Source organism: Hyperolius riggenbachi, chromosome 5 (genome assembly GCF_040937935.1).
Source record: "Hyperolius riggenbachi isolate aHypRig1 chromosome 5, aHypRig1.pri, whole genome shotgun sequence".
Taxonomy (NCBI): domain Eukaryota; kingdom Metazoa; phylum Chordata; class Amphibia; order Anura; family Hyperoliidae; genus Hyperolius; species Hyperolius riggenbachi.
Genome location: NC_090650.1, coordinates 102,770,147 through 102,787,795, shown reverse-complemented (window position 1 = coordinate 102,787,795; position 17,649 = coordinate 102,770,147). Strand labels below are relative to the sequence as shown.

At 42.7% G+C, this 17,649-nt stretch overlaps 1 protein-coding gene across 1 annotated transcript in view; it reads left to right on the top strand.

Moving 5' to 3' along the window:
- CPVL (carboxypeptidase vitellogenic like) overlaps positions 1–17,649 on the top strand; it is a 151,193-nt gene that overhangs the window by 110,490 nt on the left and 23,054 nt on the right. Inside the window, 1 exon segment of the mRNA XM_068238669.1 lies at positions 300–482. Within this exon segment, the coding sequence (XP_068094770.1) occupies positions 300–482 (183 nt within the window).

The following is a 17,649-nucleotide window of genomic DNA, read 5'->3' as shown; positions in this document are numbered from 1 at the left end:
TTACTGAGTTAGCAATCATGAAAAAGGCAAGAAGCACTCAGGTTTTTGACAATCAGACCACTGAAGCTGAAACCGTTTCTCGAACTTTGTGAAGAACTTGCGTACATTAATAAAGGTCTTATGCCAGATCCCCAGAATGTACTTGCATTGTCTACTGTTATAAAATTCGCCCTAACACGTATGATCATTTTTTCCTTGATTTTGTCGGTTTTCTGTCCTGTTATTGGTAAAAAAAATTCTAAATATATATAAATGGAGTGAGTGTATGCTGTAAGTAAAAACCCTTCTTTGTTCATCAGGTTCTCTTATATAGTGGTCAGCTTGATGTAATCGTCGCAGCTCCACTTACTGAAAGATTTCTGCAAACTGTACCTTGGTCCAGGCTAGAGGAGTACAAAAAAGCTGAAAGATCAGTCTGGAAAATTCGGAAAACTGATTCTGAGGTTGCTGGTTATGTCCGAGTAGCCGGAGAATTTGCTCAGGTAAGGTAACTTTTTATAAATCGGGACATTTTGCTGCTGCTCTCCCAATTTTCAAACACCATGGAGACAAGGGATGGTCAATGAGATGCAAATTATTCCAAGTTCATTCAGGATTATACAAATCTAGTTTGCAGATTTATGCACCCTGAAAACTGACCAACTGCCAACTTGCTGGAATTCGATTGGTCCATATAAAATTTGGGTAATCCTGTATGAACTTGAACAATTTACTTCTCATTGACCATCCCTAAGGCTAGGCTCACAGTGGGAGGTTGCGTTGTGTTCGCTGTATCAAAACAGCAAAGAGGTCGGCACCACTTCAAACATGAAGAAAAGCTTTTTTATTGCATCACCATTGTGGCTTAACAATAAGCGTTGTGTTCGCTGTATGACAGGAACGGAACGCAATGGAACTTGATTCTGCCTAATAACTGGCTCATATTTTAACCACATTCTGCCCTGAATACACAATTAAAATAGTGCTAGTATAAATGTGGCATGTATTCAAAGCGCTTACCTATTTGTATATTTATCAATGTATGGCGAACCAATTAAGTGTACGGTAGTGACATAAGACATGTGATGACCGCATTGCCATACTTTTTTAGTTCTTGGTTGAACTTTGTTTCTTTATCCAACACTTTAAAAGGATCCCAATAATTAGGCAGGTTAAGATGCCACCAGTGTGTCTCCACATAATAAAATGCATTATGTGCGGTCATTGTTTAGGATGTTTGTATCCACTGTTAAGCGAAGTACCCACGGCCAGATGGATAGGGGATCTCTCTGCCAATGAACGACCGTTCCCCTAACCTTCTGGCCTGATCTCGTTCTCTTATCGCTTGTGCTCGTGGAAATGAACGATCAGGTAAACGATTGCTTACATGGTTGCGGAAACTGCAGCAGGAGTCTATGGGGATCTGAGTGATCTGACATGACTGTAGTTCAGAATGAACAATCGCAATGGGTGGTTACATGTTAAACATAGTTTCGTTAAACAATGTTTCGTCATAAAGTGAAGATAATTTGTCCCAGGAAAATCAAGTCGCGCACATGGTTTTTAAAGCTACAAGGCCAATTTCATTCTGGGGTCACGAATCTCGAGGCTCTTTCACATACCTGTGGAACCCAACAATCCCTTTTATTGACTGTTAATATTATGTTATGTGAATCTGCTGGCTTCATGTGAGTAAAACCAGGGTTTTGTTTTTTTGTGAGACTGACTGACTGCCGGTGAGCCCCTCACATGCAGTTTATTAGCTGGTTACATTAAGTGAAACAACATTTTTCTTTTCTATTTGACTTGTGGGTTATGGCCTCCCTTATATTCAGCAGATCAAAGGAACCCATATTATCTCCATGAGCCTGGTCCATACTCTTGAAGCCAATTTAGGAAAGCTGGGGCACAGACTTGTGAGCTGCTCCCCATAACAACCAGTTAGGCTCCAATATAAATTTACTCATTACAAGTTGCAGAATGATTGTTCTGAGCAATCAACTTAATTGTGTCCAGCAGTTGTATTTATTTATTTGGTTCTATTGAGTCATCATCTTGTGTTGAATAAGAATTGTGACGAGAAAGGCTTTAGAAAACATAGGGCTGGAACCCACTAGAGGGATTTTTTTTTTTTTGTTTGTTTTTTTTGTTTAGGGAGCGTGAGAAATCGTTAGGGATTTCCCTAAACACTCTGCCAATGTAAATGGTATTTTGCAAATTCCACAGAAGCGATTGCGATTAGCAAAATCGCAAACGCAGGACATGTAGCATTTTGTTACCTTTCTGCTTCAATGTAAAGTATATAATCACTGGCGTAATCGCTCATCAAAACTTGCACAGATCGATTTTGCTAACGTTTTTTAAAGTTAATGTACACTAACAAAATTTAAAAATAATTGAAAGGACCAATCGCACTTTAAAACGTTAATCGTGAATTGCTACACACCCGCTTGCAAATTGATTACACTTTCTAAAATCGCTCCCTAAAACTCTTATGAAATCGCTTACAAACTGCTCATACACAATGCTAGCGATTGCGATTAGCGATAGCGTTTTGTAGTGGGTTCCAGGCCTCAGGTGGCGACTGGGCAAAAGATGGCCCTTATTTTACTGTTCTGTTGATTAGTACAACATTTATCTAGATGTGAGTTAAAGCATGAAACTACAGGAAGGCATCTTCAGAAATCCCCAGACCACCTCAATTTTCTTTGGCGACTACAGAAGTTTCCTTTTGCAAACATTTGAAAACCCAGAGACCTTTAGCTTGCTCTAGGTTTTGTTTTTTGTTTTTTTCCCCCCTCTTTTCTTCTCATTGGATCTAACCTATTTTATCCTTTTTTTTTGTGTGTGTGCGTTTTAAATCAAAAGTATAATGTTTAAACGGCAACATCTGGTTCCTATGAAGTAATGTGGACAGAGGATCCGATAAAGGGAAGTATGCATACAGACATCTGCTTTGTGCTTTGTGAGACCCCGAGAAGCATTCTTACCATGGTGTCTGCCAATCAATGCAGTCACACATGTGCCCCAGGATATTGCAGCCTGCTCACTGCAGAGTCACACTTGGCAGGAGTCATTGGGACACCACAGGAGTGCTGTCAGGAGGCTGGCAGAGGTTGTAATCCACAAGCCTTCAGTGATTGAGATCTCTCGCCACACAATTAGTCCTGACAAAGCTGCATATAAAATAGCTGCAGTATTCCAGGAGCATTTGTTGCCTGAAATGTGAGCGCGAAGGTGCCAGCATGCAATCTCCTGGGGTCTCCAGGCATGTGAACATAGAGTTAATTTAGTGGTCTGAAGCACACTTCTGAACTGCCCAGAACACAAATGGTTTACGTTCCATCTGCTCCTCAGTTTAACACCGTGTTGCTGCTGCTGGCTCCGTCTGGTGACACTGAGACTTTTTGTGATTGTGATGAGAAGAACAAACACAAATAGCTGATTGCTTCCACATGCTTAACATACAATTGTCTCTACAGACTGTTCTCTCCAACAAAGATGGACATTTTTTCCTTTCTCTAAATCGCCAACTAACTTATTACATTGTAACATACAGCACTCTACTTCTATATACATACCTGTTCCTTTTACCACCCTTATGAGGTAGCAGCTGGATTCTCCATGTGTGAGCAGGGCTCACCTTTTGGTTGCCGGTTTCCACAACAAAAGTGAAATTTTCCTATAAAACCCACCTCAGCCCAAGATTTTTCTTTTTCTAACGCAGCTTTAGAGTTAGCTGGATCCTTAAGGTGTGTCTTTCTGTACAGTCATGGGCAAAAAGATTTGTGAGTGGTACAAATAGTGGTTTTCACAGCTTGCTGCTTCTGTTTTTATGATGGCAATTTGCAACTCATCTGATCACTCTTTAGAACCTCTCCTGTGGCTCAGCAAGTAAAAGGTGCTGGTAATGTTAACGCAAGGTTACATATAATCCAGAATGTACTAAAGAGTGTGCAAAGTCCTTCAATGCCAAATAAACGTAATACCAGGAACCTTAGAACCATCCCCCACGCACGCACGCACGCACACACACACACACAAAATCACTGGACTTCAGCCCTGCCACTAAAGGACCTGATGAAATCCTTTCCCTGATCTTATTGTTAAGGGCTGGTGCACACTAATTAAGAGCGCTTTGAAAATGCTAGTGCTTTAAATAGATCTAGGCTAATGTATTTGAATGGGATGGATCACATCAGTGATGTGATTTCCCCCCCCCCCCCCCCCCCCCAAAAAAAATAAAAAAAAAACACTGCTCCTGCAACATTTCTGCTGATTTCTGAGGCGATTCAGTCTCCATGTTAAATATAGGAAAGTGGAAAATCACTCTGAAAAGCTCTAGATCAGAGAGATTTTTCCAAGCGGTTTTGTTACAAAACCAGTACACTAGCAGCTGTACTGTACCCCCAAAAGTGCAACACAAAAACGCTCCAAAAATCACTAGTTATAAATGGAAAATTGCTAGGCACATTCCTAGAATTGCTTAGAAAAATCACTTTTAAAAGCGCTGAGCATTTGCGACTACGCTACCGCTTTTAGGTGTGCACTTGCCCTAACATAGGAGAGAGTGTTGAAAAGCATAAGGCTGGAGATCATTCTGTCATGCTGATAGAACAGCAGACTAGATGCTTTAAAACGAGGGTGAAGCATGAAATCCTTGTTCTTCCTCTGCACAGGTTTCCTTGCAGGTACCCATGGTTGGCAGTTGTCATTGCTTTGCATGAAAAGTGTGTGGGGCAGCTTCTCATCCAAAGGGAGTGGACTCGCTCACAATTATGCCCAAGAACACAGTCATGAATAAAGAATGGTACCAAAACATTCTCAGACAGCAACTTCTTCCAACCATTCAAGAACCATTTTTGATAAAGAACAATCCTTTTTCCAGCATGGTGGAGCACCGTGCCATAAGGCCAAAGTGATAAAACAGTGGCTATGGGAATAAAAGTTTGAAATTTTGGGTCCATGGACCGGAAAATCCCCAGACCTTATGGCCCATACTCACGGGCTACTTTTGTAACCTGTCGCTAGCACACGGGAGCGTGTGCGTGACAGCTCGTCGCCAGGTCCCTCCGCATACACACGCGGAAGAGGGATTAGTGAAGCGACGGAAGCTGTCGCCGATGTTCCTCCTCCCTGCTGGAAGCGCCGTGAACTCTCTATTGGTTGCTGTCTCTAGTCCGCATAAAATGGAGTGGAAATGCGCTGTGGAATACCCATGAGTGAAACTAATGGTTGGAAATTCTCTCGATCCACTTATCCCACACTAGGTGGAACTTAGTTGAAGCCTTTCTGTGGAGATAAACAGCTTCTTGTATGGAAGAGAACGATTAATTCTAGATATCCAGTTCTGAAGAGTAGGGACTTCAGCTGAAAGCCATTTTTGAGCTAGTTCTTGCCTAGCATGAAATAGAGATTGTCATGAATAGTTTAGTATGTTTATGGATGGAATCGTCTGTGATAAGACCGAGGATGCCAGGTCCATTTTCATAGGACATCCCATTTTATCATGTAGGAACTGTACTGTTTCCAAAAAGCTGAGACAGGAGGGCAATTAGAGGACTAGCATTTAGGGCAGGAAGAAGAGATATTTGAGTCATATTTAGCAAGTCTGAGGGGGGGTCAGGTAGGCTTGATGGATGATGTATAATTGAGTAAGACGTTCTCTTACACAGGGGAAACTAGCCTAACTGTATGAAGGATATCACCCCAGACTTCATCATTAACCGTGAGACCACATTCAATCCACCTATTTCTAGAGGGAGTAGTGTAGATATCAGACTTATGTTGAATGAGGATCGAGTAGACCTCACCAACCATATGTTTGTGCTGGCCATTTTTAATAGTGTCTAGGATGGCAGATGTGCAGGTATTAACAGGGCTGGACCCAAATTGGGCTTTAAGGCTACTTTCCCACCAAGACGTTGCGTTTTAGGGGACGTTATGGTCGCATAACATGCCCCTAACGCAACGTATGGTGGTGTTGAAGTTGGACGTCAGATTTATGAAGTGGTGGTGTTGAAGTTGGACGTCAGACGTTATGCAGCTCTCAAAGCAGCCGCTGCAGGTTAGTGATAGGAAGTCCGGATCTTTTTAAGGATTCGGATCATTTTGAATTGGATCATTGAACCGAATCATTTGAATCATTTTACTAGGGAAGCAGACTGGGTTAAATGACTAGCAGGACAGGACTTTCCCTGTACTGTACATTCTGTATGTTCCTGTTTCTTCCAGACAGACATCCACTGTGAACTGAATCTTTCATTGTGGTGATCCGGATGATTCGACTCACAAAAAAGATCCGGATCAAATGAACGATTCGTTCATGATCCGGACAACACTACGAGTCCCACCATGAGTCACCACAGTGCAGTGAATATTAATTAGCTATGTGGCTGGCTGCGGAGGAGGAGGGGAGACCTCCTCCAACATTACTGAGCATGTGCAAACAGCCTAACGTGGCTTAGCCCAGTATAATGTACAGCATGCAGCACTTTGTTTAAACTTGCTGCGTTACTATGTAATGCAATGTGTGCACTGTGAACAGCACATTGATTTTACAGTGCTGTGAGTTGGGCTGCGTTACTGGCTGCTGTAACGTGGGACTTTAACGGCCCACTGTGAAACCAGCCTTAAAGGTATGAGAAAGCTGAAGGTATCTGAAATTAAATGGGAGTTAGCTGAGTTGACACAAATTTAGAAGTTAGAATGTCAAGGGGAAGGACCCTTCCTTTGTCTAATATTTGACCAAAAAAGACTATACCTCTTGAGATCCAAAGATGAGGGTCTGGGACACTGGAAAATTCAGGAAGTTTAGGGTTGTACCAAATGGGAGGGAAAAGTTCTATTTTATTACTTGGGAAGTACTTGAGGACCCACTGCCATACTTAAGTTGCTTGATCTAAGATGGAGTGTGCCAAGGGGCCGCGAGGTAGGGTGCCCCGCAGTAGATCTAGAGCAAGGGAGGCACAATGGAGATCTGCACTATAGCCATATAATCCATGGTTCTATGTGGTGCCGGAGGAGAACCAGACTGCAGTGTGATGTAGTTTCGCTGCCACGTAGTAATGTCTGAAAAGAAGGTAGAGCTGCTACTCCTTCCCCATTGCAGTTTTGCAACATAACCTTTAAAGGAAACATTCCTTTGTTACAACTGATAGAAACACTGCAGATTTATTGCAGGATTTGTACTTCCTGCTTTCATAGACATATTAACATCCTGTGTTTACCAATTAGTTATCTGACATAGCAGTCAGCTGACTTAAATTACAATTTGTGATTAGTCACAGATGAGGGCAAATTAGAGGATAAACTTTCTACATACATACAATGTGCATTTCTCTCTACGTTCCGTCTATCCTGTGCAGGTCCACTTTTTAACTTGCGTCAGTGTTTCTGCTGTGTGGCAGCCAAGCATCATGTGCTCAGAGCAGCAGCAGTGGCTCACTTCCTCTTGAAACTTACAGAATGGACTCTGAATGGGAAGTCATTTTGCAAGTATTCTGAATACATTCCACTTGAAATATGTATTTGGATGTGCGATAGATGGATTTTGGAAGGTTTGAATTTCTTGACAAAAGGTAAAATCAGCTTTTCATATAAACGTTTCAGACACTGATGCAAATGCATTCACCCTCCTTGGCGGTATTGACCGTTATGCACGTCAATACAAAACATGCTGCAAATGGTAATGGCGTGCATACATGCAATACTCTCCTGCATTACATACTAGACCCTTGCTTGACACATTTTGGCAAGTTACAGGAAAACAATTATGAAAATGTAATTGGATCACTTTTTGCACAGAAATCCTGGGGAAATTGGACGCCAGGGAGGTTGACAGAAAATGTAACCAAGAATTGAACTTCATTCCAATCAGTAGCTGATACCCCCTTTCCCATGAGAAAGCTTTTCCTTTTCTCAAACTGATCATCAGGGGGCTCTGTATGGCTGATATAGTGGTGAAACTCCTCCCACAGTGTGATGTCAGGAACAATGGTTCTGACATCACACTGTGGGAACCTTGTTGCATTGTGGGAAATGACAGCTGTTTGCAACTGCAAAAAAAAAAAATCAAGCAGCATCTCCTTCCACTGACATCACCTGCCAGTAGTAAAAATGTCACCATGTGCTAAATGTCAGAATGTAAATAAGGGAGAGGAAAGATTTGACAATGGGCAAACAGACTAAATCATTTATACATAATTATTGTAAAAATTAAGCACTTTATTACATTATTTTCACTGGAGTGCCTCTTTAAATTGCCCCCTTTATTTTAATATGGAGCAGCCACACACAAGTACAGACTGAAACCTTATTTCTGGGAGGGCTTTTGGACGCCAAAAAATGTTTACCCAATGAACTTCAGTTTTTCTAGCATTATGAGGTTGGATTATGGGACAATTACTAACAATGCTTGGTGGGCATTTTATGTACCGCTTTCTAGACATTCAGTTCCCGTGTCCTTGCTCTATATTGCATTTTACATATTGTGCCTGGACAGTGTGTTATATAGAAATAGACCTATCATTTACAGCAGCGAGGTGAAAACAAGAGTAAGCAAGAGGAAGAAATGATTGTGGTTGAGTTTGGCCAGGTTGTAGTGGAAAATGTCTGTCCCAGTCTATCCTAGTGCAGCTGTAGCATTCATTCATTTTATTTCTACTCGCAATACAATGTATATATGAGGCTTGAGACTGAAATTCCTCAGCGTTGTAGGCGTAATGGAAACTGCAAGAGATGCAGGGGGAAGTTTAAAGCCAAAACAATTTGGACTGCTGCAGTATTAATGTCTACAAAGGGATATTTATTCATTGTATTCACTTTCTTTAAATAATTTCTACTTACAGTATAAATGCTAGGAGATCAGAATATACTCTACACCCCTGTGGACATGGATCTCTGTCTGCTCCAGTTGCATGTTGAATCTTAGATTTTAATCAGATATGTACCTTTAGAGCGAGAAAGTTTTTTTTTTTTTTTTTTTTTTTTTTTTTTTTGGGGGGGGGGGGGGGGCGGCGGCGGTGGTGGCGGCTAGGGGTGGTTAACTTGGCAATCATCAGCTTTGTTATAGCTAAACTATGGCGAAGGGAGTTTATCAGCATGGGAGGTTCCTGGGGGGTGCATAGTTTGGGCACAGAGTTAAGATTACAGACCAATTTTACCACCTTCTATGTAGTATGAGCGCATGCTCTACACAGGCTATTCTATTGAGCTGAACTCCCCATCAGATAAAAATCTTTGCAAGATGCTGCACACACAGATGCTGTACACAACAGATCAGTATCTGCAAAAGATCTCTTCCTGCAAAATGCATTTATAGTCTGATATCTGCAGATCCTCATGCACACCTTGTTTAAAGCCCCATCGAGACGGAGCGATCCGGTGGCTCGATTAGCCGCCGGATCGACTCTTCCGCATCCCCGTGCGTACCCGCTGCGTCCGATTCGATACACGCTCGTCCCCGGCGGCGGCGCCGCTTATCATCCGCTCGATTTACCGCTATTGTCCGCTAGCGGGGGTCGAGCGGTGAATTGGCCGCGGCGAGATCGGTCCAGTCGGATCTGATCCTTCAGTGGGTCGATTGATAAGTAAGATCGGCACGTGTAGACCCTGCTTAACGGACATTCATCTGCAGATCTGAAGAGGATTGTTAAACAAGGTGTGTATGAGATCTGCAGATAACAGACCAGGAATCCATCTTTTGCAGGAACTGAACTTTTGAATGTGTACAGCATCTTTGTGTCCAGCATCTTGCAAAGATTTCTATCTGATGGGGAGTTCAGCTCAATAGAATAGCCTGTATAGAGTATGCTCTCATACTACATGGAAGGGGGTAAAATTGGTCTGGTCTGTGATCTTTCATTAATCTTTCATGTGTGTATGTAGCATTAGTTAAGTGTAAGGGGTAGGCATTGGGAAAGGGAGGTTGGGTTTAATGGAGAGGGGTAGGCGGGACGTTTGGTTTGGGCATCACAATAGGAGAGGAGGGTTAGAAGGAAGGGGATAGAATCCCCAGAAACAATTAAGTATTCCCAAAACAACAAAAATGGCATTACCAAGAGTATGGGGAATGAAATACCCAATAGTCTGCACCAAAATCGATATAAGCATACACAATTGAAAAAAAAAATAAAGTGTCTAACTCCCTTCTTTTTGGCAAGATTTTTCTTTGACAGGAAGGAGGGCTAGATACAATAAGGCATACGGAGTATTGACAACTTGATCTGCAGTGAATGCCACTGCTGAACGAATGTGGTGAACCACTAAAGGACTACTAATACTAATTGCACTAATATTAATTGCTTTATTCTGACCCTGCAGAAACTTGAATACTGTGCCATCTGTACTGGGTGCAGTTTCGAGACCTTAGGTCCTGGCACTTTATTAAGGATTACATCATTGTTTTTCTATCTGTATATTGCAACCCGGACATTAAACCATAATATGCTTACATACAGTGTAGTGTACTGGTTAAAGAGGAACTTCAGCCCAAACAAACATACTGTAAGTCTAGTAAATGGAAACAACATTAAATAACAGAACAAGAACTTTCAGAGTAAGTTGAATATTCAGTTAACAAACCCCATGTGTAAAGACTGAAAATGCATATATTGTGATGTCCTAATGAACAACACATGGAAAGACCTCGGTAAACTGGCCTCATAGTGGGTGTAGTTCGGAAAGTCGGTCTATCCCTTTTCAGTTCTAGTACTAGATTAGACAAAAGAAAATCGTGCTGGCATAAAGGTTTATGTTTACAAAGAAGTGTATTTGAATTAGTATCCTGACTCTTAATCCCTCATGAGTGAGAGGAACATTCTTGTAAAAATAAGGCTCTTAGAAACCACTCATTTTTGTTTTATTTGTTTAGATGTGAAAATCCAGCATGAGTAACTCTGGTCATACTGTACTGTAGGGTATAATGTTACATTAGTAACCACGTTGGACACACTTTCTATAGCAGTATTTGTGGTTGAACTAACCCCCCCCCCCCCAAAAAAAAAAAACCTTTTACTTAGTCCAGCACTGAAGGAGTGGCCATCAGACTGCATATCCTCTACACTTCTTACTAGTGATTAAAGGAAACCTGTACGTGTAGTAGGGATAACGAATAGAAAATTAGTAGTATTTTCAGAGATAGATATAGAGATATATATATATATATATTAATTTGCATCATACTGCCACTGTTGCAGTTTTAAAACCACATTGACTTTTAAGCTATAAAACCGAGCAGAAATAATGTCCCTTTGAACTTTCCTGCAGTAAAACATTATCCCAAACAGCCAAGAAACAGTGAGAGACGGCTTGAGTGCTTTAGAAAACAGGACCATATTCCACCCAAATGGGTTGGAGAGCTCAGAGAAGCTCATTTTTAACTATTCATGTACCGGAAAACAAGGCTTTTTTTTTTTTTTTTTTTTTTCTTTGCAACTAATGTTCTATTCCATAGCTGTATTACACATACAATTCATTCTTATAAGTTAATTTTCTCTTCAGGTTTGCTGTAAGCAGGCCGTGCAAGACTATGCTGCTGTTGGGGAAACAAACAGAAGATGCAAGAGATGTACTGGGGATCTCCAGAGTTTCCATTTAAATTATCAGCCTCAGGCAATTCAAAACCATGCATGAAGCCAGCCACACACTACACAAAGTATTCAGACCTTCAGTTTGACAAACCCGTCAAATTAAAAAACAAAACGAAGGCCTTTGATCTAAAAATCTCAATTGGGCAAGGCTGTCATTTTTATGGATTGGGTAAGGGGAAACTGCTGCGAATCACCTGCTGCACAGTTTTTTGTATGGCTTTGATCAATATAAATTTAGAAGTACTGGAGGCTCAACATATGCTGACTTCACTGCTCCTGGAGTGTAGATCTATACTACTTGCTCAGAGCTAGACTGGTTGCCACTGAAGGAGCATAGAGAGTTGGATGGGCAGTCCTATCCAGCTCTATGCTGTGTGCTTGGTGATGTCTATGAGAATAGGATGGTGAGCATTGGCAAGCCAGCAGGAAAAGGTGAGGATTGGGAGAGAACAGATGAAGGCACAGAGGTGAACCCACGTTTGCATCAGGTTTTGTGCATACGGTGGATTGCTTCCAGCCTTGCATATTGCTGTCCACTGTAAAAGCTGCACTTCTCCACAAGCTGTTCCTCTATTATAGCCACTGGCCTTCTGTCTTGCACCTCTCTGTATTATAGCCACTGGCCTTCTGACTTTAACCTCTCTGTATTATAGCCACTGGCCTTCTGTCTTGCACCTGTAACAACTTGTGAATCGGTGGCTGCTGACACGCAGGGGGTGTCTGCAGCCGCCTCCCTCCCTGGCTCTCAAGTGTTCTCCGTTCCGTCGGCGTCTAGTACGCCGGGAACGGTCTTGTCTGCGGCTCACAGGGGGTCTGTCTCGCACAGGCACGCGCGGACACAGGACCTTTATGCTAACAGAAGGCGCGGCAGCTGACCTGCCGGTCGGCTGACGTCAGGGATGACTCTCGCCGCTCGGATTGATGGAAATCCGAGGTGGGAGTGGCTGAGAGTCTCCCTCTTCCTCATAAGCCTTCGTTTGCCATTCAGTCGGAGTCTGCTGTCGTGAATACTTACGTATTAGCGCTCAGACCTTAGACTAGATCCAGGTGTTGAAACCAAGGACTTCACACCAAGACTAGGATTATTGTATATTATTGATTACCTGTGTTTGACTCTGGCTATACTCTGACTTTGCTGTAGCTTACTGAATCTGTACCTCTGCCTATCTGCCAAAAAGTTACTGAACCCCTTTCCTGATTACTGTTTACTCTTCTGCCTTCCGATTTCTGTACTGATACTGTCTCTCTGTTGCCAAACTTAGCTTGTCTGACCATTCTACTCACCAAAAAAACAGTGTTATTACTTGCGCTCAACAGATTAGTTATGGCCCTTTTTAAATGCACCCGGTGCGGCTCTCTTGTACTGGATGGCAGAGCCGGGACAAGGTCCTCCAGCACCCAAGGCTGAGACACCAAAGTGCGCCCCTCCATCCCTCCCCCCAGCCATCACACACTGATTGCTATTAGACTAAGAGGCGCCACAGGGCCCACAACCTCCTCAACACCTTAATATCTAGTTATCTGGCTTGCAGTCACTGCCATGTATCCCCTTTTCTTATTTCTTTCTGCTTTAAACACAATTAGGAATGACAGCTGAATGAATTCTGCGCCCCCTCCTACACTGCGCCCTGAGGCTGGAGCCTCTCCAGCCTATGCCTCGGCCCGGCCCTGCTGGATGGGGCCAGTTACTGTAGAAACAAGAGGGTAGGGGGGAGACAGAGAGCGCTCCGATGGTGCATTAACCAAGTATTACTTTGCACACTTTAAAATAGTTAGACTTACAATGTCTAGTAGCTGTATGGCGTTTCTCGCTCAAATCGTCCGGTGGTTGTTCTCAGCCTAATCCAGCCTGGCCAGGGCTGGCGGTGTGGATGGTGACACTAGGGAACGACCGTCCGGGGAGAGCAGCGCCTAGCTTCTGCCACCTTACGTCACTATCTGTTTCGGCGAAAAACCACGCCTTCCTCAGGTGACGTTTGCAGCAGGCGGCTGGGTCTACATAGACGCGCCCTCATGGCAACTGTTGCCAGTGGGCGGTAATTAAAATTCAACCAACTTTATTATAACAACTTTAAAAGGCATTTTTACGTGAACCATTACTAACTTAGAAACTGACAGGTCCTAGATGTTAAAAGAACACCCAAATATAAACATCCTATAGCTAGATGGCACTCTGCATCCCTGCCAACTGCCACAGGACTATATATATATATATATATATATATATATATATATATATATCTCTATCGCCATCTCTATCGCCATCGCTATCGCCATCGCTATCGCCATCGCTATCGCCATCGCTATCCACATCCATCGCTATCCACATCCATCGCTATCCACATCCATCGCTATCCACATCCATCGCTATCCACATCCATCGCTATCCACATCCATCGCTATCCACATCCATCGCTATCCACATCCATCGCTATCCACATCCATCGCTATCCACATCCATCGCTATCCACATCCATCGCTATCCACATCCATCGCTATCCACATCCATCGCTATCCACATCCATCGCTATCCACATCCATCGCTATCCACATCCATCGCTATCTCTATCCACATCCATCGCTATCTCTATCCACATCCATCGCTATCTCTATCCACATCCATCGCTATCTCTATCCACATCCATCGCTATCTCTATCCACATCCATCGCTATCTCTATCCACATCCATCGCTATCTCTATCCACATCCATCGCTATCTCTATCCACATCCATCGCTATCTCTATCCACATCCATCGCTATCTCTATCCACATCCATCGCTATCTCTATCCACATCCATCGCTATCTCTATCCACATCCATCGCTATCTCTATCCACATCCATCGCTATCTCTATCCACATCCATCGCTATCTCTATCCACATCCATCGCTATCTCTATCCACATCCATCGCTATCTCTATCCACATCCATCGCTATCCCTATCTCTATCCACATCCATCGCTATCCCTATCTCTATCCACATCCATCGCTATCCCTATCTCTATCCACATCCATCGCTATCCCTATCTCTATCCACATCCATCGCTATCTCTATCTCTATCCACATCCATCGCTATCCCTATCTCTATCCACATCCATCGCTATCTCGATCTCTATCCACATCCATCGCTATCTCGATCTCTATCCACATCCATCGCTATCTCTATCCACATCCATCGCTATCTCTATCTCTATCCACATCCATCGCTATCTCTATCCACATCCATCGCTATCTCTATCTCTATCCACATCCATCGCTATCTCTATCTCTATCCACATCCATCGCTATCTCTATCTCTATCCACATCCATCGCTATCTCTATCCACATCCATCGCTATCTCTATCTCTATCCACATCCATCGCTATCTCTATCTCTATCCACATCCATCGCTATCTCTATCTCTATCCACATCCATCGCTATCTCTATCTCTATCCACATCCATCTCTATCTCTATCCACATCCATCGCTATCTCTATCTCTATCCACATCCATCGCTATCTCTATCTCTATCCACATCCATCGCTATCTCTATCTCTATCCACATCCATCGCTATCTCTATCTCTATCCACATCCATCGCTATCTCTATCTCTATCCACATCCATCGCTATCTCTATCTCTATCCACATCCATCGCTATCTCTATCTCTATCCACATCCATCGCTATCTCTATCTCTATCCACATCCATCGCTATCCCTATCTCTATCCACATCCATCGCTATCCCTATCTCTATCCACATCCATCGCTATCTCGTCGCCACAGCAATGTCTTGTCAGACCTTACTGAGGACTAGAAAAAAAGGGGGACTCATAAAAATATATAAAAAGATGTGTAGAAAAATGTATTTGTGCGAGGTTCAAGGTGATCACACGGATAATTCACGTGCTTTCTATTCCTTGATTTACACTGATTTGCAAGTACAGGGAGAGGTTTTAACCCTCTTTTGCAAGGGAACCCCCACCAGATATATCTAAGATATTTAAAATATTTCTGCTCAATAAAAAACTAAAAGAGTACATAACAGGTCCTGCATTAGGACTCAGACAATATTTAACCACTTTGTCCACAGGTCAGTAGATATACGTCCTCTGGGACTTCATCTAAGCCACAGGTCAGTAGATATACGTCTTGTAGCAGAAGCAGTGCTGTGCAGGATTGGGCTTGCTCCTGTGCACATTTCTGGCACTATCTGATGCAGCACTAATTGGTGAATGGGAATATAAGTTTCCTGAGCTAATGAGATTGATTTTTACTATGAAAAATACTTGTATTTTCTCATTTCATAGTGAAAAACACACTCGGTAGCATTATTTCAGAATCAAATATCTTCACCATAAATTGTGACAGGAACATAATATAAGTTTTGTGATAAGCAGTAAGAATTGCCAAACAAAATGTGTGTTTTTAATCTACAGTAGCACTTTTTATTTTCAAACTTTAATTGGTAAAACTGAAAAATACATGTATGTTCTATTTTTTTCTTTGTTTTCCCATTAAAATTCATAGAAAACAAAATAGTTTGAGGGAAAAAATGACATACAATGAAAGCCTAGTTTGTCTTGAAAAAAACAATATATATTTCATTTCTGTGTCATAAGTAGGGATAAAGTTATTTCTGATTAAATAGGGACATAGCTAAACTGTCAAAACTGCTCTGGTCAATAAGTACAAAACAAGGTCTGGATGCGAAGTGGTTAAACACTACCCTGGACCGTATAATAAATCCTAAATAATATTGTTAATCCCTGATTCTTCCATTCTCGGAAGGAAAGGTTAAGACCTTACTGCAGGTAATATTCTATATATTCAGCAATCACCTTCCAACCCAATTTACCTTCAACATTCAGCTGGTCCCAACAGGACTGGACACTAATAAACCAAAAACTTAACTTTAGAAAACTATCAACCAGCAGACAACACTTGCTACTGGTATGTTGTACATAGATGGAAAACATTGCGGGTTATCATAAGCTATCAGGTATATTCCACTATTAATAATCGGTATACTAATGTATTTAGGTGATCACACATGGTACAAAGCTATTGTATTGTAAATAAAGCACTAACTCCAGCATTCATATCAGACTCTACTGCGGTCAAAATGGCCATAGAGGCTCCGTATATCAAACCAAAAACATATATTGTGGTCACCACCACATCAAGCCTTATACACATGTTATGGTCGTCGCCACATCGAGGTTATTCCATAGGCAGGCAGTTTTAAGGTATATGAGTGTATGTATACCAGCCTGTTTATACCTTCTGCAACAATTCTACTCACCAGTGGGCCCTCGCCACTGGTGAGGTGTGCTATTTAACCACCAGCCCTCTGGTGTAGTATTACTACTCCTTTCTTTAGTGACTAATAGTACCTTGCCAGCTCCTCTGGTAAGGTTTAGTGAAACTACAGTCATGACTTTTGCTATTACCTTTCCAGCCCCTATGGAAAGGTCTGCTCTCCTTAGATTGTCGCTTAACTAATAGTGCCTTGCCAGCTCCTCTGGTAAGGCTTCGCCAAACTGTCCAGTTATCTTTATTGTTCGTGTTCTCCAGCTCTTCTGGAGAGGTTTCTCCTGAGTCCTTGTTGTACTGTTTCTGTGGGTACCTTCCCAGCCCCTCTGGATAGGTCTATCCAAACTATACAGTCTCCAGTACTGGATAGTACCTTAAAGGGATACTGTAGGGGGGTCAGGGGAAAATGACTTGAACTTACCCGGGGCTTCTAACGGTCCCCCGCAGACATCCTGTGTTGGAGCAGCAACTCACCGATGCTCCGGCCCCGCCTCCGGTTCACTTCTGGAATTTCAGACTTTAAAGTCTGAAAACCACTGCGCCTGCGTTGCCGTGTCCTCGATCCCGCTGATGTCATCAAGAGCGCACAGCGCAGGCCCAGTATGGTCTGTGTCTACGCAGTACACTCCTGGTGACATCAGCGGGAGCGAGGACATGGGCGTGCAGGCGCAGTGGTTTTCTGACTTTAAAGTCAGAAATTCCAGAAGTGAACTGGAGGCGGGGCCGGAGCATCGGTGAGTGGCTGCGCCAACACAGGATGTCTGCGGGGGACCATTAGTAGCC